This window comes from Colletotrichum karsti, assembly GCF_011947395.1.
Source record: "Colletotrichum karsti strain CkLH20 chromosome Unknown Scaffold14, whole genome shotgun sequence".
NCBI lineage: Eukaryota > Fungi > Ascomycota > Sordariomycetes > Glomerellales > Glomerellaceae > Colletotrichum > Colletotrichum karsti.
Window position 1 is genome coordinate 990,176 of NW_024065914.1, and position 20,015 is coordinate 1,010,190.

Genomic DNA, 20,015 nt, shown 5'->3' on the forward strand with positions numbered 1-20,015 from the left:
GCTACCGTCAGTTAGTTCACCTTAGTTGGCGACATGCGACGAGAACATTATAAGTGATGACGCGACCCGACGCTTCGAGTTTTCTCAAATAAGCTTCTGTTTTTTTTTCACCTCGCCAGCCGGTCAGCCACTTCCTCAATGCGCATCGTTCTTTCCAGTCAGCCAGAAACAAACTCGTCTCCACTGTCGGAAAGAGCTGTTGGCGCATCTTACCAACCATCATGAGCCAACGCAAGCGTCAGCGGTCGCCAGACGCGATGGCGATCGACGAAGATGAGAGACAGTACGTCGTCGGCGGTATGACGCTGGCTGAACTCGACGAGAAGTAGGCGACCCCTCCAGATCGTTCACCTCATTACTCACACCAGCGCAGGTACCCGAACCGTCCGCGGAACCACTCGCAGACCATGCGCTTCTCGGAACTTTTTCAGAGCCTCTTCAACCCACTCAACGAGAACAAGAAGCAGCCTCCCGGCAGAGGACCACCGCGCGCCAAGAGGGGCCCTCAAGCAACCAAGCTCTCGCCCCAGGAACAAAGACGCCACATCATCGAGCGCTTCATCTCGCGATGGCGCAACGAAGTGGGAAACGACATCTACCCGGCATTCCGTCTCATCCTCCCAGACAAGGATCGCGACCGCGGCGTCTACGGATTGAAAGAGAGCGCCATCGGCAAGCTCCTCGTCAAGCTCATGAAGATCGACAAGAACTCGGAAGACGGCTACAACCTTCTCCACTGGAAGCTCCCCGGCCACACCACCGCGTCGCGACTAGCGGGCGACTTCGCGGGTAGATGCTTCGAGGTCTTGTCGAAGCGGCCCATGCGGACGGAGGTCGGCGACATGACCATCGCTGAGGTCAACGAGCTGCTGGACAAGCTTGCGGCGTCAACCGGCGAGCTCGAGAACCTCGAAGTATTCGAGATCTTCTATGAGCGCATGAACGCGGAGGAGCTTATGTGGCTGATCCGTATTGTGCTGAAGCAGATGAAGGTCGGCGCGACCGAGAGGACCTTACTCAACCTATGGCATCCGGACGGTGAAGCGCTCTTCAGTGTGTCGTCGAGCTTAAGGCGTGTCTGCTGGGAGCTGTGCGACCCCAAGGTCCGCTTGGAGCAAGAAGATACGGGCGTCTCGCTCATGGAGTGTTTTCAGCCCCAGCTCGCGCAGTTCCAAATGCCATCCTCGTTCCAGAAAATGGTGGATTACCTCCGGCCGACAGAGGACGACCCCGAGTTTTGGATCGAGGAGAAATTGGACGGCGAGCGCATGCAAATGCACATGATGGAAGACTCCGCTGCACCCGGAGGCTTTCGCTTCTGCTACTGGTCTCGCAAGGCCAAAGACTACACCTACCTGTACGGCGTCAATCTACGGGAGGGCGCCTTATCTCGCCACATCGGTAATGCCTTTGCAGATGGCGTCAGGAACCTCATTTTGGACGGCGAGATGATCACTTGGGACCCGGAGGTCGACAAGATAATGCCTTTCGGAACGTTGAAGACGGCGGCTCTCGCGGGCCAGGACGCGCACAACACAACTGGTCCTCGCCCGCTTTACCGAGTCTTCGACATCCTCCTCCTGAATGATCAACCGTTGACACAGTACACCCTCCGAGACCGCCACCGAGCACTGGAAAAGGTCGTAAAAGGAGTTCACCGAAGACTCGAGATCCACAAGTACGAAGCAGCAACGTCGCCAGACGCCATCGAGCCGCTCCTCCGCAAAGTCGTCGCGGAGGCGTCCGAGGGTCTCGTACTCAAGAATCCGAGATCAATGTACCGCCTCAACAGCCGTAACGATGACTGGCTGAAGGTGAAGCCCGAGTACATGTCCGAGTTCGGAGAGTCGCTAGACTGCGTCGTTATTGGCGGCTACTACGGCTCCGGACGCAGAGGCGGTGCTCTCTCCAGCTTCATGTGCGGTCTTCGCGTCGGCGAAAATCACATCCAAGCCGGCGCCAGCCCCGAGAAGTGCTTTAGCTTCTTCAAGGTCGGCGGTGGTTTCAGGGCCGAGGACTACGCCGAGATCCGGCATCGGACGGAGGGCAAGTGGCACACGTGGGACGCGAAGAGGCCGCCTGTCGAATACATCGAGTTGGCTGGAGACAGCCGCCAGTTCGAGAAGCCCGACGTCTGGATCCGGCCGAAAGACTCTTTCGTTCTCGAGGCGAAAGCGGCGAGCATCGGCTCGTCAGACCAGTTCGCCCTCGGCTTCACCCTTCGATTCCCACGCTTCCGCAAGCTGCGACTGGACAAGAACTGGAACGAGGGGCTTAGTGTGCAGGAGTTCCAGGACCTTCGCAAGCGCGTGGAGGCCGAGTCGAAGGAGAAAACGATGAGCGTCGAGAACCGCAAGCGTAGGACGACGAAGCGTGTCAAGCGCGAGTTGACTATTGCCGGCACGGAGAACATGCTTGTGGAGTTTGAGGAAGCAAAGACGAAACTCTTCGAGGGACTCGAATTTTGCGTCTTGTCGGAGTCGATGAAACCGTTCAAGAAGACCAAGGCCCAGCTCGAATCGTTGATTAAGGAAAACGGTGGCCAAATCTCCCAGCGCGCGGTTCCCCGGTCGGGAATGATTCTCTTAGCGGACAAGAAGGTGGTCAAGGTCGCCAGTCTCGTGAAAGAGGGACAGAAGGAGGGGGGCGTTGACATCATCCGGCCTAGGTGGCTGCAAGACTGCCTCTCGCAAGATGATCAATTCGTCCTACCTTACGAAGAACGACATCTCCTACACGCAACCGAGGCATTGAAGACTGTCGCTATCCAGAACACGGATATGTACGGCGATAGCTACGCCCGCGATAGTACCGCCGACGAGCTTCGAGACATCTTCAAGGATATACCAAAGAAAGAGCCAGACGCTCCAGCTTTCAACAAGGCACAATTCTTGAACCAACTGGAGGAGCGGGGTCACAGCGTGGGTCAGATGAAGGGGGCGATATTCCACCGCTGCCTGGTTCATCTGCACAACGCGGATGATGGGGATGGTGTCGACGAGGTCGGGCTAGTGAAGCTTAGGAACTTCCTGCTGTATGGCGGCGCCCGGCTGACGCCCGATCTCGAGGACGAGGAGGCCACTCATGTTGTGATTGTGGGCGGTGGAGACCGCCGAAAGGAAGCCGCGGCGGACCTGCGAAGTCAGGTCAGCACCCGACGGCAGATCCCTCATATCGTCGCTGCGGAATGGGTGGAAGACTGCTGGCGTGAGAAGACGCTGCTTGATGAGGAGAGATACACGCACTTGTGAGGGCGCTAGAGGCAAAACACCCAGAGCCATACTTCGGAGAGAGTCTTATACCAAAAATAAATGACATTGTATTCAACTCCAGCACCCAGCCCCCTGTATGAATGCTATAATCTAACCACGAAGGTCCCCAAGCAAGCAAGGCACGCACGCAAGCTACCTATTATCATCCGCACACACGGACCCGCCCACTTCATTTGCCAATCGTCAAGAACAGGCGGTCGCCGACGTCGCCCACGCCTGGCTTCAGCATGCCGCTCGACGTCAGCTCGGCGTCGACGCCGGCGATCCAGATCTCGGTCGCGTTGGCCCACTCGGAGGCGGCGCGCTTGACGCCCTCGGTGGCCCCGATGACGGCCATGACGATGATGCGCTTGACGCCCCACTCGCGCAGCGTCTGGATGGCCGCGGCGCAGGTGCCGCCCGTGGCGATGACGGGGTCGAGGATGATGGCCAGGCTGCTGACGTCCGGGTTGGAGCCGTCCGAGGAGATGTGGTTGGGCAGGTTGTTGTAGTACTCCACGGGCTCGAGGGTCGAGGGCTCGCGGTAGAGGCCGAGGTGGTGGACGGGGACGGGGCCCGGGAGGATCGTCTGGACGGCTTTGGGAGGCATGTTAGTCCAAGCTGGAGACTGGGATTGGAGGAGGACTATGTACCGTCTACCATGCCCAGACCGGATCGGAGAATCGGGACGAGGCAGAGGCGGGAGGGGGAGATCTCGGTCGAGGTGAACTCGAAACCTAGCGGTGTCGCGTCCTGGAACGGTCAGCACATCTCGTGGACACAGCTTTCGGGGAAGCTTGTAGACGTAACATGCCTTGGGGCCATCTTTCGCCGTCGTCGAAGCAGCAAGAGCTTCAGTAGCCACGATCAACCCGATCTCGTGAACCAACGTCTTCACATCCTTGGCCGCCGTGGATTTGGACCGCAGCTGGGATAGCTTCGCCCTCAGACAGGGGTGCTGTGAGACGTGAACGTTGGAAGGGAGGTCTGACATGATTTACTCTGCGATTACCGACTCAAATACCCAGAAGATGGAAACGACTCAAACGAAGCAATTGGTTTGTGAGGACAGAAGACGATTGAAGTAGGACTCAAAGAACGATACGATACTAAAAGCAACCCGAGGAATGGCTGGGGGCGGCAGCGAAGGAGGGGTGCTGCTCAGCGCCAGCGACCGGCTCAACGTCCGTCCCTTGTCCTCCTGATCAGCGGCCCGGTACCTTTGGTGGGGCATCTTGCATGCGGAGGAGCTGTCTCTGATAAGATAAGGCCGGTTGGCGCCCGCCAGCTGGCTTTCCCTTGTAAGTTGTGAGGATTGCACTGCGCTAGAGGTAAGGTAAACTCCGGCATCCGGTGAGGCGTCGGAGGTCGCCGCCTTGCAGCAGCTCAGGCGGCAGCGCATGGTTTGATAAATAGGATGCATGCAATGGCGGGGAGAGGGGCTGAATTGATAGGAATGAGGGGATTAGCAACGTGTTCTTCTTGAGTTGTTGAATCTTTCCACTTCCACCTTATCCGACAAGATATCTGCTGTATCGATGAGGGAGGGGAGGACCCTCCCGCTTCATGTTGATGTCACCGCTCGGTGTACTCCGCCCTTCTTCGGTGAGACACCCCACCTGACGTTCACCGACGATGAGTGGTGGTCGGTGCGTCGGTGAGCTCTCCCAGCCGCCCTTGCCGACGTAGCCGTCCTAGCCGTTCTCGAACGGGGCCGAAATTGTGACGTCCACGCAGCAACTCCCAACCATCGAAACCGGATCCGGCGCTAGAAATCTTCTCTCTCTCCTTTCCCAAAATGCTTGTCTTTAGCAGTCCTTGTGTTCCTCACGGCTGAGAAGACTCTGCGCTCGCAGAGAAAGAAAAAAAGAAGAAGAAAAAACGAAGGAAACACCACCGAGCCACCGACGCGGCCGTCATGAATCGCCAGGAGACAAATGGCAAGCAGGATGGAAAACGGCAGCACGCGCAAACCCACGCCGGCACACAACCCCGGTGAGGAATACGATCGCTTCGACGACACCGCGGAGGAAGCATACGGGGTCGAGAGGCAGGGAACGTTTGGCAGGCCGATTTTGACGAGCCGGGCGAGGAACAACGATGGCCAGCGGCGGCGGGAGGACTCTGGCGCGTACGATGCGCCGGCCGAGTACGGCAACCTCGACGAGACGGTCGCGGACCCCGTGGGCCACGATCCGAATGGTGTCCGAGCCGGCAAGGCGCCAGACCTGGAGGAGATGCGGAGCGGACGTGAGGCTCGCGCTGGCCCGGACGATGTCGAGATGCAAGACGACCACGCCACGAACGGGACGGCCGAGACGGCCGAGAAGCCCACAGGGCACGTCTCGAAGATGGCGACGGAGCTCTACACGCTCTCTTACCTCGTCTTCTTCTCCATCTTCGGCACCCTCGCCCGCCTGGGCCTCCAAGCCCTGACGACGTACCCCGACGCGCCCGTGTCCTTCGGCGTGCTCTGGGCCAACGTCGGGGGAAGTCTCGTCATGGGCTTCCTCGCCGAGGACCGCAAGCTTTTCCGGCACGAATGGGGCACCGCGACGTACGACGCGCAAATCAGAAACGCCCGCCGCCAGCGAGACGTCGACGCCGTGGACCTCGCGGCGGCTAAGAAGGCCCACCTGGCCACGAAGAAGACGATACCCCTCTACATCGGCCTCGCCACGGGCTTCTGCGGCTCTTTCACGTCCTTCTCGTCCTTCATCCGCGACGTCTTTCTCGCGATGACCAACGACCTCCCCGGCGCCGGCGATGTGGCCCCCAGTCCGCGGAACGGCGGGTACTCCTTCATGGCCATGCTCGCCGTGATCATCACGACTGTCGGCCTCTCGCTTTGCGGTCTCTTTGTGGGCGCACACCTTGCCGTCGCCCTCGAGCCCGTCACCCCGTCCGTCCCGTTCTCCGTCGGCCGAAAGGTCTTGGACCGCGTGGCGGTGTTGTTGGGTTGGGGATGCTGGCTCGGCGCGGTGCTGCTCTCTATCTGGCCGCCGCGCGACGCCTGGCGCGGACAGGCGGTTTTCTCGCTTGTTTTCGCGCCGCTTGGGTGTCTTGTGCGGTTCTACGTCAGCATGTGTCTGAACTCGCGCATTCCGTCGTTCCCGTTGGGGACGTTTACGGTTAATGTCGTCGGCGTGGCGGTCCTGGGTATGTGCTGGGACCTGGGCCACGCGGAGCTCGGCGGCGTGGTGGGATGTCAGGTACTGCAGGGCGTGGAGGATGGATTCTGCGGATGTTTGACTACTGTGTCGACCTGGGTCGCTGAGCTGGCGGCTTTGAGGAGGCGCCACGCGTATACCTACGGTACAGCCAGTGTTGTTACGGGGTTTGCCATCATGGTGGTCATAATGGGAGGTATGAGATGGTCTGATGGGTTTGGGCCGCTGGTGTGTATCCATTGATGTACCATCCGTCCATCGGCTATGACGATGAGAATCTTCACTGGTCGGGTTGATGTTCACTAGACACAAGACTACTAGATTACAATTGCACTTTCAGCTATGTTATGGGTGACAACATTAGTCCTTCTTCGACCCGACCAGACCTGCACTTTACGCCGTGTAAACAGCGCGCAGTGCATCAACAAGCTCCACCTCGCCCCGAACAGTCCGCTCATCCCCGTCGAACTTCTGGTACATGACCCCACCGGGCAACGCCGCCGTCGTAAATTCAACCATTTCCCTCACGACACTCTCCGGCACCTCCATGCCGGCGAAGTACTCGCCAAGCTTCTCCTTCTCAATAAGCACCACGTCGACCTTCTTGCCAACGATCTCCTCGACGGCCAGCTGCACATCCCGAACGCTGTAGTGCCGGGGACCGAACAGCTCGAAGAAGTACGTGCGCTCCGGCAACGGGACCGACAACTCCAAAAGCTTGCGGGCACAGACTCGACCGACGTCTTTGATGCTGACCTGTTTTTTCCGTCAGCAAAGGTGCGAAATGTCATCGGGTGAGTCCTCAACTGACCATGGGAAGCGCGTTGTCGATCGGGCTCAGAGGGGAGTCGAAGAAGGCATGCTCGGCCCTGGCCGTCTCGAAGGCGCGGGCCCAGTTCTCCTGGAAGTAGCCGGGCTTGACGATGACGACCTCGGGTGCCGCGGTCTTGAGGATCTTGTCCGAGATGTGGTTGATTTTCAAGATGCCCTGGTCATCCTCGTTAGCCCGGGGTTTCATGCAATGCGAATCCCTGCGCTAAACGTACGATACCATGGTCGTTCTCGGCTCCCATCGATGAGAAGAGCAAGAGCCTCTTCACGGAAGGCGCTTTCTCGAGCGCCTGTTTGACGTGATTCGCCGCGGCAGCTGCGAGGTCGGCGAGGGTTTGGTCGCCTGGGTCGAAGAAGGGTGGCGGAATGTAGAATACGGCGTCTGACCCGATGAAATCGAGACCCTTTCCCGTTGTGACGTCTCCTTGGAGGGCGGTGAAGTTTGAGTTGCTCGTGAACTCGGTCGGCGCCTTGGAGGGGTCGCGATAGATGGCGCGTACACGGGGCTTTGAGGCATCGCTGAGAAGGATCCGGATCGTCTCCTTTGCGGCCTGGGTCGAGGCGGGAACAATGGTAAATGTGCAAGTCATGTTTGCTGATAAAAAGGCGTTGCTGGTTTGGATTACGAGACGGGATGTGTTTGTAGGTGAGGAAGTTGATGGCAGAGCACATTGTTATTGTGAGGCTTTTGTGCCTTTCTATATACAGACTTGCGCTTAACCTACCGCTTTCAGCTTGAGGGCATCACGATGGAGATTTGTAAGACTCGGTAGGCCGCGGACCCGCGAAGTCCGTGACGAAGTCTGAGCCGGCGCTCAAACTCCGCAGCCCGGATGAAGTCCGCCGGGTGAGCCCCACTAATGCCGCTCCGGCTCCGCAACCGAGGGGTTCGGGTGAGTCGGGTCAGGCCCCCGCGGCGGGATTATCTGGCCGCCGGCATCTGCGTGTTAGGCCGCTCATCTGATTTGGAGATGAAACAGCCGATCAGCTGTGTCAATCTAAACTACCTACATGTTACCCATCGCGGCGGCTAATCATTTGAAGGCTGTTCCACGACGTCGACGCATCAATTGGCATCTGGGTGGATCGCGAGGAGTCCGCTCACCCAGCTATAAGCAACCAAAGCTGACTTATTGATACCATTTGCCAGGATCTTGACTTCAATGCCCTTCAACTTTGTCCGCATCAGGTCTCTCGGGTGGTTGTCACGCGGACATGGTTTTAATTGTTAATGGCTTTCATGCCGTGAGTTGAGGGACTCGCTTTGGCAGTCCTGTGTGTCGTTGAAAGAAGCGAGCCCTCTTCGCATCATTTTAATAAGTTTCATCCTTTCGTTCTGTTATGACAGGTCAAGGGTCAGGCGAGTATACCTCGCTCCTACGACCCTAGGTGTTGTGAGAAGTCGGGGTGGTACTGCTCGGACTTGAATTTTGAATGGAGACTTACTGGCATGAACGACGTATCCGCGGATCAAACGAAGCATAATGAGTGCAACTGGCGAAGTGTTCCTTAGACTATCTTGAGCGAGACGACTGAAAGCCAACCGACCTCAAAGATTCGGCCCGCGACAGATTTCCCCGAGCCGATCGGACCCGGGGCCAAGAGACCGCCAACAAACGGAAGCTGCAAGCGCACATATCAAGAGTTGAAACCCAGATCTCGTAGATTTGTCCAACGCCTCACCCGCGCATGACCAAGTTACCTAATCCACCGCCCAACCTCCCACACAGCCAGCCATCGTGAAGCATCGGAGTTCTGTCCGCAGTTCGGTCCCTCGTGCTGATCGAATCACCCCCTCACCCAATCGCGCCAGAAAAAGCAATGATTGTCCCGTGAACCGCCGTCAAGGCTTGTTCGGTGGATCTTTCAAACCCCAAACTCCCCCCGGTCCTTCCCCACCCCCGCTGCAGGCTTCGGCGATTGTCCGGTCTATTCCCCGACCTTTTTCTTGCTTCGTTGCGTTGGTGTAAGCGCTTTTCGCTCCCCCACAATGGTTGGACTCACAGGCGCAACAATCAGCGGAGCAGGAGAAGAAGAATCAGGGAATGATGTCATGGGCGATTTTGAGGTCCAAATGGCTTACTTCGATCGGAACGTGTGGGGTTGGTGGGGTCATTCTCACGATGTTCTTCTGTTGCGACCTGGAGGGGTAAACGGAACTTGCGTTTTGATTTTCTTTCTTTTCTCTTCAGCGCAAATCAAAGAGAAACCTCCCCTTCTTCCTTTATGACCTCGTCTTATTGCCAGCCTTGCTTCTGATACTCAGAGTATACGGACCTGACTCTAGCCCTCCGCACAGCCTGTAGGCCAAACCAGCAACGATGGCGAACACGCCAGGCCGTCTGGCGAAATACAACGTCGCCAACCGGCTCTACAAGTCCTCCCTCCTCAACACCGTATGTCTCGTCGCCGGCATTTCCATCTTTTTCTTCGGCTACGACCAGGGCCTGATGGGCGGCGTCAACACCGCGCGCGACTACGCCGAGCTCATGGGCTTCGGCCACTGGGACGAACAGGAGAAGATCGTCGTCGTCGACAAGCCGCTGCTGCAGGGAGGCATTGTAAGTTTCACCGATCTTTATCTGAGATGCGATGTCAATGTGTGCTGACTAGGGGCGGCGCGCAGGTCGCGGTGTACTACCTCCCCGGGACGCTGGTGGGATGTCTGATTGGAGGCTGGTTCGGTGATCGGTACGGGCGGCTCAAGACCATCGGCGTCGCGTGCATCTGGTCGATACTCACCGCTGCGCTGCAGTCCGGCGCGCAGAATGCGAATATGATGTTTTGCGGTACGACTCTGGTTTTTGGACCTATAACTACCTTACCGAGGAGGAGAATGCTGACTGTCGGAATAGCGCGAGTCTTGAACGGCATCGGAACCGGCATGCTGAACGCCATCACCCCCGTCTGGGCCACCGAAATCGCCTCCCACACCTCGCGCGGCAAGTTCGTCGCGATGGAATTCACCCTCAACATCTTCGGCGTGGTCGTCGCCTACTGGCTCCAATTGTAAGTCCACAACCCCCGCCAATCCCACTAGCTACCCACCATCTCTAACACCAAAACCCACGAACAGCGGCACGTCAAAGTACAAAGACCCGACCTCGTCCTTCATCTGGCGCTTCCCCGTCGCCTTCCAGATCGTGCCCCTGATCGTGCTCTTCCTCGTGATCTGGTTCATGCCCGAGTCCCCGCGCTGGCTCGTCAAGGTCGGCCGCGAGGAGGAGGCGCGCTTCATCCTCGGCCGGCTGCGCGGCACCGAGGGCGAGGACGGCGAGCTCGCCGAGGCGGAACTCCAGGACATCATCAACATCCGCGACCTCGAGCACGACACCGCAAAGCAGCAGAGCTACCTGGCCATGCTCTTCGGCTGGGGCTCGGGCAAGCTGCACACGGGCCGTCGCGTGCAGCTCGTCGTCTGGTTGCAGATCCTGCAGGAGTGGGTTGGTATCGCGGGAATCACAATCTACGGGCCTACCATCTTCACCATCGCCGGTATTAGCTCCGAGCAGCGGTTGTGGGTTAGTGGTGTGAATAACATCACGTATATGGTATGGGACGTCCTTGGGAATGTGGTCTGGTAGTGGTTACTGACGTTGGGTGTAGTTCGCGACGCTCATCTGCGTGTTCACGCTTGACCGCATCGGTCGCCGCTGGACCCTGTACTGGGGCGCGGCCGCGCAGGGAATATGCATGTTCTGCGCCGGAGGACTGGCCCGGGCGACTCTCAACGCTGATCCCGGAAGCCGGGCGGGGCTCGGCGGCGCCGCGACCTTCTTCGTCTTTCTTGTAGGGTTCACGTCTTTGCAACAGCTCAAGAAAGCTCGGCTGACTCTGAATAGTATACGGCGGTGTTTGGCGCAACGTGGTTGACGGGTAAGTCCGCCTACGACAGGCCATGAAAAGAAACATGATACTAACACCGCTCGACAGTTCCCTGGCTATACCCAGCCGAAATCTTCCCCTTACAAATCCGAGCCAAGGGCAACGCCTGGGGCGTCGTAGGATGGTCCATCGGAAACGGCTGGACTGTAAGTCTCCGTTCATTCCCTCACACCCCTTTTCCATGCCCCTTTCTAACTAAAACTGCAACCTAGGTCCTCCTCCTCCCAACAATCTTCGAAAAGCTCAACGAGAAGACGCTGTACCTCTTCGGCGCAGTCAACGCCGTCTGCATCGTCGTCGTCTGGGCGCTCTACCCGGAGTCGAACCAGCGGACCCTGGAGGAGATGGACCTCGTCTTCGCCAGCGACAGCATCTGGAACTGGGAGGCGGAGAGGGAGTTCGCCAAGCTCAAGGCCGAGAACCCGGAGCTGGTCAGCGCCGCGCACAAGGGCGATGTCGTGGTGCACTCCGAGGCTGGGGTGGTGCAGCCCTCGAAACTTGGTGATGCTAAAGTTGTCTGAGAGGATGAAATAAGGGGTTGGGAGAAGGCCTGGGTCTGGCGATCGGCGTCAGGACGGCTATATAATCATTGGATATTGCAACTATTGGCTTTTGAAGATGGGCTCAAGAGTTGCGGATAAAAGGTAATATCTAGATCTTGGATGGCAAAATAGCATTGACGTGCTGGCTACAAGGGTTCTGCAGCCCACATTTAGACAGGCTGCATCACCGACTCGTTTATTCGGCGAGGACATTCTCGTTAGAAGTTATCACCATCAGCAAGACTGGTTAGATCAACGCGATGCAGGGAGTAAATGTGTGCCGTATCTCCAAAAACAACTCTGCTTCAATTCTGGCAACTAGGTCTATGTTTCTGGTAATACTGAACACACAAACCTCGTCAACTGCTTGTCGGCCAAATTGCCTAGGCAGCATCACCATCGGTGATAGGCCTAAACAACAATTGCAGGTGCCTTCTCCTTTACGATAGCATCCTCGGCGCTTTGCGTTTCCTCCAAAGCGTCGCTAACATCCTCGTCCAATTTGGTATCGTCCAACATCGTCGGGTTGAAGGTCCGTGAACCCTTCGGAATGAAGGTCGAGAGCAGTACGATACCACAGATAACGGTAAACTGAACACCGGCGGTGTTGAACAAAGCATCACGCACGTCCCTGCCACTGTTGTAGATCCGGTCGACGTATCGGCCAAGGAAGGTGTTGGCCACGGCGTATGAGACGATGTAGAACGAGTACAAGAAGGCCATGACCGCGCCCAAGGGCGACACCCTCTGTTCCTTGCTCTCGAGACGAGCCAACGACGCCTGGATGTATGCGGCGAGGGAGACGTCGCCAGCGGCCCAGCCGAAGCTGATGGGGAGGAAGGTGGCGGCGACGACCCACGCCTGTCCGACTTGGTCCTGCGGCGGCCTCCAGAAGGGGATGTACCAGACGATGAGCAGCGCCAGAGCGTCGAGTCGCAGCCAGGGGATCGGCGTTTTGATCACGTTGGTGAAGAGGAAGACGAAGAGGGCGCCCAGGAGTTCACCAAAGTTCGATCCGCCGACCATGATCTGCGACCAAGCCGACTCACCAAGGTACCGGCGGGCAACTTGCGGCGCGATTCCGTTCTCGAGATATCTGTGTGCGTACAATGCGACACCGTAGGCAGGCAGCAGCCAGATGAAGCGTCGGGAGGTGAAAATGATCCTGGCACCCACCCAGATGGACTCGAAGAAGGTGAGGAAGCCCTTGCCAGTTGCGACGAGATAATTGGAGCTGCGGGCCTCGGCGCGAGCCAGGGCGTTGCGCTCGTGACTGCCGTCGACGACAAAGAACCATAAGACGGCAGCGAGGGCGAAGCAGATCGGAGTTATGACGAAGGATCGGTTGTTGCCGAGGTTCGGGATCAAGACGAGCGCGGTGACGAAGGCACCTGTGGTTCCGGCGATCTCGTAGAAGATGTGTACCATGGCATCCATCTGCCGAAGCTTTTGGACGTTTCCGCCAACAATATCTCGTGGGATGACACGCCGAATGAGTTCGACCATGCCGTAGGTGATACCGGAGACGGCGTAGATGGGAATGATGGCATCGTTCTGGTACTTGCCGTAGTATGGCCAGAAATCTTCGGGGTGGTCATCGCGGAAGGCGGCGGGGATAAAGGTTCCCCCGGTTGCTGCGTCCAGGATGAGAAGGATTGCCGTCATCAACCCGAATAATAGTATGGCCGAGGATAGCACGTTTTTCGTCTGGAAGTGCTTGATGAGGGGTGCGATCAAGATCGAGCCGACGCACTGCGTGGCTTGGTTCAATCCCTGAATTAGGCCGAGACGTTCGAAAGTTCGGGACGGCGTATCGTTCGTGATGGATTCGTAATCGTAGCGGTTGGTTACCAAGGCGGTGATCGAACCATTGAAGGCCTCGAGGCCAAACTTGTACAGCATGATGCCGCATATGTAGAAGAAGATTGCCTTTCTCTCCTGCGGAGAGAAGGACTTGAGCCTCTCGCGAAAGCCCTGGAGTACCATGGTGGAACACGTTGGTGACAGGAGAAGTAAGGAGCCGAACGGTGATAGATGCGAGCGTAGGCGTAATGTCCAATTTATGCAGTCCAGGCCAGCAAGGTTAGTCGGTCATGTCCGAAAGGATATCGACCTTAGATATTGTCACCTGGTTGGCCGGCAACTTAAATAGGAGCCATCATTGCACTGTTTCTTTGGAGAGTTGCAATTTGTTCGTGGCAATAGCAAAGAGAAACATCATCGAACTTTTGGAAAGCACGTTGACGGAACTTCGCTTCCAAGTGGCTGGAATATCTGTCAAAGTAAGCGGCAGTTGTTCAATGATTTGTTTGCCATATCCGTAGGCGACACCACGAGGAGGCCGCCCAACTCTTGGCAGGATGAGGGGATTGACTGGCGGCGACATAGCGATGTCTTGGCTGGACAAGAAGGCCAAGAATGATGGCGACTGTTCTTTGCATCCTCAGGGAGAAAACGACCCGGTTCCCTGCACGACCAAAAGTTGCCCAGCCGGACGATGCTTCTCTTGTTGAACTTTGGTTTTTTCGTTGATTCATATCGGCCACTCATGTTTGATAGTTGTCGCTCTAGATGGCGTCGTATTGAGGCACTCCATGCAAGATTGATTTGCTGCGTTGGGTGTATTGAGCGGCTGATATTGGGAAGGTGAAAGTTACTGACGAAGTTGAACGAAGTGCCGTCCACCAGTGGAGAGCTCAGAAATATGGACCCACTGTTAGTGCGCTCGCAGCAAAATAAGCTTCTGCCGTATCTTGGAACTGGCCTGGAATACCAATCAGCATTCATTGTTCTCCACCGGTCTGCAAGGTGTATGGGGCAAAGAGGTACGTACCTTCATTGATATCGGCCTGTCCTTTCTTCTGGCTTCTGGGCATCATCGAGAAAGATCACCAAATTGGAGACAGACCTTCGACAAATATTGAGAGAGAAGAAGGGAAGACCATGTGTTCAAATGGTTGGCTCTCAATGCTTCAAATACCATCAAGACTTGCGCCATTTAACTCGTCGCCAAGCCGCACCAGGAGCATAAGAAGGGCAGTCCTCCCCCTTCATGCCAAGAGCACAGCATTTGCCAAGCCACTGGACCGACCATCCCATCAGCGAAAAAGAACGAATATGGAGGAGAATTCTGGGAATCTTCGATCGTATCCTTACACCACCGACGAAGCATCGGGCACAGCCACCGTCTAGGACCACCACATGCGATGCGCGCGCTCTCTGCGTCACGACCCTGGGCCGTAATGGATCGCTCGTTGCACAGCCCTCTTCACAGAAGTTCGTTGTGGACGACAACGTACGCCAGATAGTAATTACCGAGGACCATTTCGAGCGCAGCTTTCAAACACGTTCTTCCTAGAGACTGGCAGCGGTTGTCTAAGTGTTTTGGTATCCCGGAACCGATTCCCATTGATACCAGTCACCCCCTTCAAACCTGAATAATGGCCGACTGGGTGAGAAAGTTGCGATATTTGTATGGATAAACATAGATGCCCGGAGGTCTAGTGAGTTGACTCCTGCTCTGCTGACCTTTGGCGCAAGCCTTTCCAAACCAGTAACAAGCTTCCATTGGGTACAGACAACATGCAAAAGTACCTCAGGCCCATTAATCCAACACATCTCTTCCGTAACCAAGGCGATATCCACAAATCTCGAGCAGAATCCGTAGTGTCATGATCTTCCGTATCTCTTCAAGATTAGGCACTGATGTTTCTGGCGTATAGTCCGAGGCGCAACGCGGTGATCGAGCTGGTTGAGGTAGACGAGAAGATCGGCTTGATTCTCGGCATAATTCTCGAGCCATCAAGTTCGTCGTGTTCTCGACCATCCACTGGTTCTCATTGCTTCATGGGTGACCTTGTCTTCCTCTTCCTCTTCCGGCTCGACAGGAAAGATGACAACATTATAGCCGAGCGAGACTCATCGAGGTCGGCGTCGTAGTGCGAGTCTTTCTGTTCCTTGCGCGCGGCCTTCCACTATTCGGCCGGCGAAGTCATTTCGTGTCGCTCACGAATCTCTCGACGGCGACGCTGGTCCTCCAAGTGTCGGCGGCGCAGCTTTTTCTCGATCAGACGCTGCCACGCCTCGTTCGTTGTGGTGAGAGTATGCTGATACTCTCTGAGGAGCAGTGTGGTTGGATCGGAAGCGGGTAGACAGTGGCTCGGCATCGGGTATGCGACGAAGTTGTAGAACAAGGTGGTGGAGATATCGCGAGCGCGAAAGTTGAGGGTGCCGCGAATCATGGCAAGCTCGATCTCTTTGGGGGACTATAGAGATTGTGTCAGCTTTTCCGTCGTGGGAATTCGAGCGAAGGATGAACGGAAGACGATCGTTTGGATGGAAAGGCTCCGATCTTACGTGGAAGGAGCGAGATCGAGAAGTAGCTGCTCATGGTACTGGAGTTGGAAGAAACACGACTTACCGCATCGTCAGGGGCCTTGTATCCCTCTTCTTTGTACTGACGCTGAAAGCTTTGCATCTGAAGAAAAAGCGCGGCAGCTTCGTCCTCGGTAAACGGCTGGAGGTCGGGCGCATCTACCATCTCCTCGTCTGTCGCCGGGCAGGTGAGGGGCTCCATCGCTTTGGTATGGCGCGTCTCGAGGTGGCTGTCGCCTGTCTCAAATCAAGACATTGATTAAGGCAAGAGCCGGAGCAAAAGTGTGTCGAGAGCGATGAACAAAGCTGATGCGGCCGGGTGTCGAGTCGAGGTACCTCAGGCATACTCCTAGCGTTCTACCCCTTTCGACGTGGCTCGGGGCGAAGAGAGAATGGAACAAAGGATTCCGCGTCTATCCCCCTTCAAATTTCCTCCCATTTCGCGACGTCTTCTTTGAACTTTCATATATCTGGCTACTTCCACCACAAAGATCAAAACAATTACCCGAACCCGCTCCAGCAATGAACCTCGAGGAGGCAAGTCCGAGTGCCGTCCCGCATACTCGTCTGCCGCTGCTAACATCCTCTGGGAATCCGTCATGATGTCCAAGACACCTCCTGCTCGGGCCGCGAGCTCGAACTCAAAGGTAAGAAGCACCACATTCTGATCATCATTCTATCAAGCCTGACTGTCTCCAGGATACGCCGACAGACACCGCTATCGCCGTGGCTTGCTATGAACAGGTCGCCAACGCAGTCACCAAGGGGAACCCCGACATACGAGAGCTCATAATTGTGGACAAGCGCACCTTTGATTTGATGAAACACGAGGTGGCCGAGAAGCGACGCGAAATGGACAAGTATCGACAGGAATATGACCGCATCTTCAAGAAACTCTACGATTTCGACTCACAGATTGCGAGAAGCCACGCCGCGAGAGAAGGCCTTGGAGGACTGCTTTATCGAAGTAGGGCAGGGCCGTTTGTTTTTGAAGTTGGTTTGCATGTTGAACACGCCTGTGCTGTTAGAGAGAAACAGCAACAGGTTCGGAATCACGATGTGTTGAATATCTGGAGGCAAGACTCCCTGGATCAGATTCATGGCGGGCAGACTAGCTGATAAGCCGACTGGCTTCCCTTCAGACATCACAACTTGGGGCATGTCTCTACAGCAGGCCGGACAAAACGTACATACCCTGGAAAATCGCAATGCTATGAAAACCTACTGCAAACTCTTCTACGGTCTAAAGAACGTGCGCGATGGAATGGGGACAAATTCTTAGGCCACGACGTAATGGAGACGATAACGTGTACATCACCGTGGGCGAGAGGACATATATGTACCGCGTGTGGTCGGTGAAGGACCGCAAAGATTGGGCCTTGTGCCACGAGACGTTCATAAACACAACAAAAAGCCAGATTCTCACGGTGAAGAAGTGGCATAGACGGCCCAGAGCCAATGTCGTCGCCGTGATATGACAGCGTCAAGAACTGCGCTAAGCAAAAGGACGCTGGATCTCTCCCAGGCCATACCGTGGACACAATGAATTGAAACCAGATGGAGACGAACCCGGAAGAGTCCAGTTGAGAAACTTCGGAGAAGACCAAGATGAAAGGTCGGAGCTCAGCGCTTTCTCCAGCCCAAACACGCCTACCTAGGCACGCCCATGTCTCGTAATATAGACATCGCGAGACACAGCAATGTGGTATGGCAGGATTGCTCATCGTACTGAGGATCGAAGGCCGAAGGTTGTTTAACTTCGATCGTTATGCCGTAATCTAAGCCAAGAAACCCCCTAACCCAATGGAAGCAACCCAATCCGACCTTCGCATCTTCAAGATCGTTCTCTCTCAAGAGGAAGGTGCTTGAGCCCGACTGGTGCCTTCCTTCTATTTCCAGCTCCCAGCAGTCGTTCCTGGATCCACCTTTTGACCGCTCCTCTTCCACCCTCCAAAAGCACCTGCCTCCCAGATTTCTCACCACCTCAAACAAAAGTCCACCTTTTTTCCCACACAAACTGCCAATTGATAATAATTATTATTATTTACCTGTCAAATCGTCAGTATAGTCATTGGGAGCGCCTTCCATATTTGTTTCCCTAGCCCATGGACTTTTCTTTGCCAACTCAAGCCGCTTGATGCAACGCAGCAACCCTTCTTTTTTTTGATTCTACTCAGAATCTCACCATACCCAGCGATAAAGTTGGCAAGTCGCACTTGGGATTTCTTGAACAGAGAGGAAATAGGATAAGGGTGGCTGCATTGTATTGGTATCGCACGGCATATTGCAACTTTTGCTGCTTCGTCGGTCTGGAAGTCACCAAGGCCGGTGACAGAGAGTCCTCGTCGCAAATCTTGAAGAACACAAACAATGGTATATTCTCAGGAGAAAGCAGACTTCCTTAGGAAGGAACTCAGTATCATGGCACACTGCTAATAACTATTATCATAGATAGATCAGAAGTCTTGTGAACATGGAACTCTGGCTGCTATTTCAGCTTTACCTTCGCAATCGTTTCAACACTGAGGATACAGCAACCCGTCATATGGAGGCACAAAGACTACAGTTAAAGATATACTGGTGTCTTTCTGTCCCATTATTTGACTGCCCAGTTTCCTTCTCCCTTCATCAAAGAAAGAGGATAAGGCCTTGACCAGACCGGGCTGGCCCGGAACAGGTCACTCACGACAGCAAATGCAATTCTCTGCGCAATACAATGCAGTCACCCTTATTGTTTTGGCTCGCCATATCCAACAAGTACACATTGAACATTGGAAACCACTTGGTGGATGAGGCTCCCAATACTGGTACGTTCTCCCCCTCTGCCTCCCAGCTCCCAGAACTGTCCGCCCTGAGCTCTCGTCCTTAACCTCTCGTCCTCGACCCCACGCCCCTGACCACCTCGCGGCCAGCTCCTTCCCTCTTCAAAAGAGCTTGCCTCGCATCTCGAACTTCTTGCAAAGTTTTCTCCCCTCCCACAACAAAATCCGAGAAATCCTCCATCCTCCAAGACAAATTTCTCACCAACAATCATCAGAACGCCCTTCTACGGACGGGCAAGAATCTCTCGACGTTCCAAAAGAACGAGAAAACCTCTGACAGGTATGGAAATTTCCGTTTTCCACTGGTCTCCGACACCAGCTGACATCTCCCAGCAAAAATGCTGTACCCCAACGAAGACGAGGACGTCTTCCAGATGACGGCGACCCTCGACGAGAAGATCAAGCAGTACGAGGCCGCCCATCTCCGGGCTGTGGCCGCTACCGAGTACTACGAGAAGCAAGATGACGACTACAAGTTCATGTGCGAGAATATGCCCCTCCTCAAGAAGGCCATGGAGGAGTACGACAACATGAAGGCCGAGCTCATCGCCATCGGCAAGAACCTCGCTTTCGTCGAGACCCAGGACCTGATCCACAAGGTCACCGCCATCGACATCAAGCGCAGAGAGAAGCTCGCGGCCGTCCAGGACCGCCTCGAGGCCTGCGGCGCGCTCTCCGGCAAGCACGTCGAGGAGATGAGCAAGATCCGCGAGGAGGCCGACGCTGAGGTCGACGCCATTCTCGACTCGGTCAAGGTCACGAAGACATTTAAGAAAAAGAAGGAGAAGATGCACATTACTGTCGCCTGGCACTTTTTCCTTCCCATCGTTGGTTTGACGCTGGTGGCCCTCTCCTTGTTCCTGCTGGGCCTGTACGGAGGATCCATCTGCTTCATCATGGCGTATGTCAACTACGTTGTCTTCTCAGCTTACAAAGCGTCTTTGAAGAAAGAATGAACACTGTTCAATATCACGGGAAATGATGGCTTCATGGGAGGCGTCATAGCAGAGGTCTTTGGTGGCAGGATTGTTTTTACAGGATGGGAGTCTTCATTGGACGGGTAGATAGAGACTTCTCGACGACAAAACTGGCATGAACCAAACTGGAAAACCAGAATCAAAGATTTTCCCCACGCATCAT

At 55.6% G+C, this 20,015-nt stretch overlaps 8 protein-coding genes across 8 annotated transcripts; 4 read left to right on the forward strand and 4 right to left on the reverse strand.

The window, feature by feature from the left end:
- Nucleotides 1-221: 221 nt before the first annotated feature.
- On the forward strand, nucleotides 222-3,251 carry CkaCkLH20_05230 (DNA ligase I; the record flags this gene model as incomplete). The annotated part of the gene is made up of 2 exons (XM_038887949.1): nucleotides 222-325; nucleotides 374-3,251. The coding sequence occupies 2 exons, from the start codon at nucleotides 222-224 to the stop codon at nucleotides 3,249-3,251; spliced, it is 2,982 nt and encodes a 993-aa protein (XP_038746991.1).
- Nucleotides 3,252-3,441: 190 nt separating this feature from the next.
- CkaCkLH20_05231 (uracil phosphoribosyltransferase) lies at nucleotides 3,442-4,245 on the reverse strand (the record flags this gene model as incomplete). Its single annotated transcript, XM_038887950.1, has 3 exons — nucleotides 3,442-3,848; nucleotides 3,905-4,004; nucleotides 4,057-4,245. 3 exons carry the CDS (start codon nucleotides 4,243-4,245, stop codon nucleotides 3,442-3,444), a joined length of 696 nt encoding a protein of 231 aa, XP_038746992.1.
- A 943-nt stretch (nucleotides 4,246-5,188) lies between these two features.
- Nucleotides 5,189-6,664, forward strand: CkaCkLH20_05232 (uncharacterized protein; the record flags this gene model as incomplete). Its single annotated transcript, XM_038887951.1, has 1 exon — nucleotides 5,189-6,664. The coding sequence occupies one exon, from the start codon at nucleotides 5,189-5,191 to the stop codon at nucleotides 6,662-6,664; it is 1,476 nt and encodes a 491-aa protein (XP_038746993.1).
- Nucleotides 6,665-6,814: 150 nt separating this feature from the next.
- CkaCkLH20_05233 (NmrA family protein) lies at nucleotides 6,815-7,842 on the reverse strand (the record flags this gene model as incomplete). Its single annotated transcript, XM_038887952.1, has 3 exons — nucleotides 6,815-7,177; nucleotides 7,233-7,409; nucleotides 7,468-7,842. 3 exons carry the CDS (start codon nucleotides 7,840-7,842, stop codon nucleotides 6,815-6,817), a joined length of 915 nt encoding a protein of 304 aa, XP_038746994.1.
- Nucleotides 7,843-9,573: 1,731 nt separating this feature from the next.
- CkaCkLH20_05234 (MFS monosaccharide transporter) lies at nucleotides 9,574-11,658 on the forward strand (the record flags this gene model as incomplete). The annotated part of the gene is made up of 8 exons (XM_038887953.1): nucleotides 9,574-9,813; nucleotides 9,879-10,041; nucleotides 10,108-10,261; nucleotides 10,329-10,803; nucleotides 10,859-11,041; nucleotides 11,095-11,128; nucleotides 11,186-11,283; nucleotides 11,350-11,658. The coding sequence occupies 8 exons, from the start codon at nucleotides 9,574-9,576 to the stop codon at nucleotides 11,656-11,658; spliced, it is 1,656 nt and encodes a 551-aa protein (XP_038746995.1).
- A 432-nt stretch (nucleotides 11,659-12,090) lies between these two features.
- Nucleotides 12,091-13,665, reverse strand: CkaCkLH20_05235 (uncharacterized protein; the record flags this gene model as incomplete). Its single annotated transcript, XM_038887954.1, has 1 exon — nucleotides 12,091-13,665. The coding sequence occupies one exon, from the start codon at nucleotides 13,663-13,665 to the stop codon at nucleotides 12,091-12,093; it is 1,575 nt and encodes a 524-aa protein (XP_038746996.1).
- Nucleotides 13,666-15,653: 1,988 nt separating this feature from the next.
- Nucleotides 15,654-16,255, reverse strand: CkaCkLH20_05236 (uncharacterized protein; the record flags this gene model as incomplete). The annotated part of the gene is made up of 2 exons (XM_038887955.1): nucleotides 15,654-15,944; nucleotides 16,100-16,255. The coding sequence occupies 2 exons, from the start codon at nucleotides 16,253-16,255 to the stop codon at nucleotides 15,654-15,656; spliced, it is 447 nt and encodes a 148-aa protein (XP_038746997.1).
- Nucleotides 16,256-16,652: 397 nt separating this feature from the next.
- CkaCkLH20_05237 (uncharacterized protein) lies at nucleotides 16,653-19,831 on the forward strand (the record flags this gene model as incomplete). Its single annotated transcript, XM_038887956.1, has 3 exons — nucleotides 16,653-16,700; nucleotides 16,753-17,020; nucleotides 19,209-19,831. 3 exons carry the CDS (start codon nucleotides 16,653-16,655, stop codon nucleotides 19,829-19,831), a joined length of 939 nt encoding a protein of 312 aa, XP_038746998.1.
- Nucleotides 19,832-20,015: the final 184 nt, after the last annotated feature.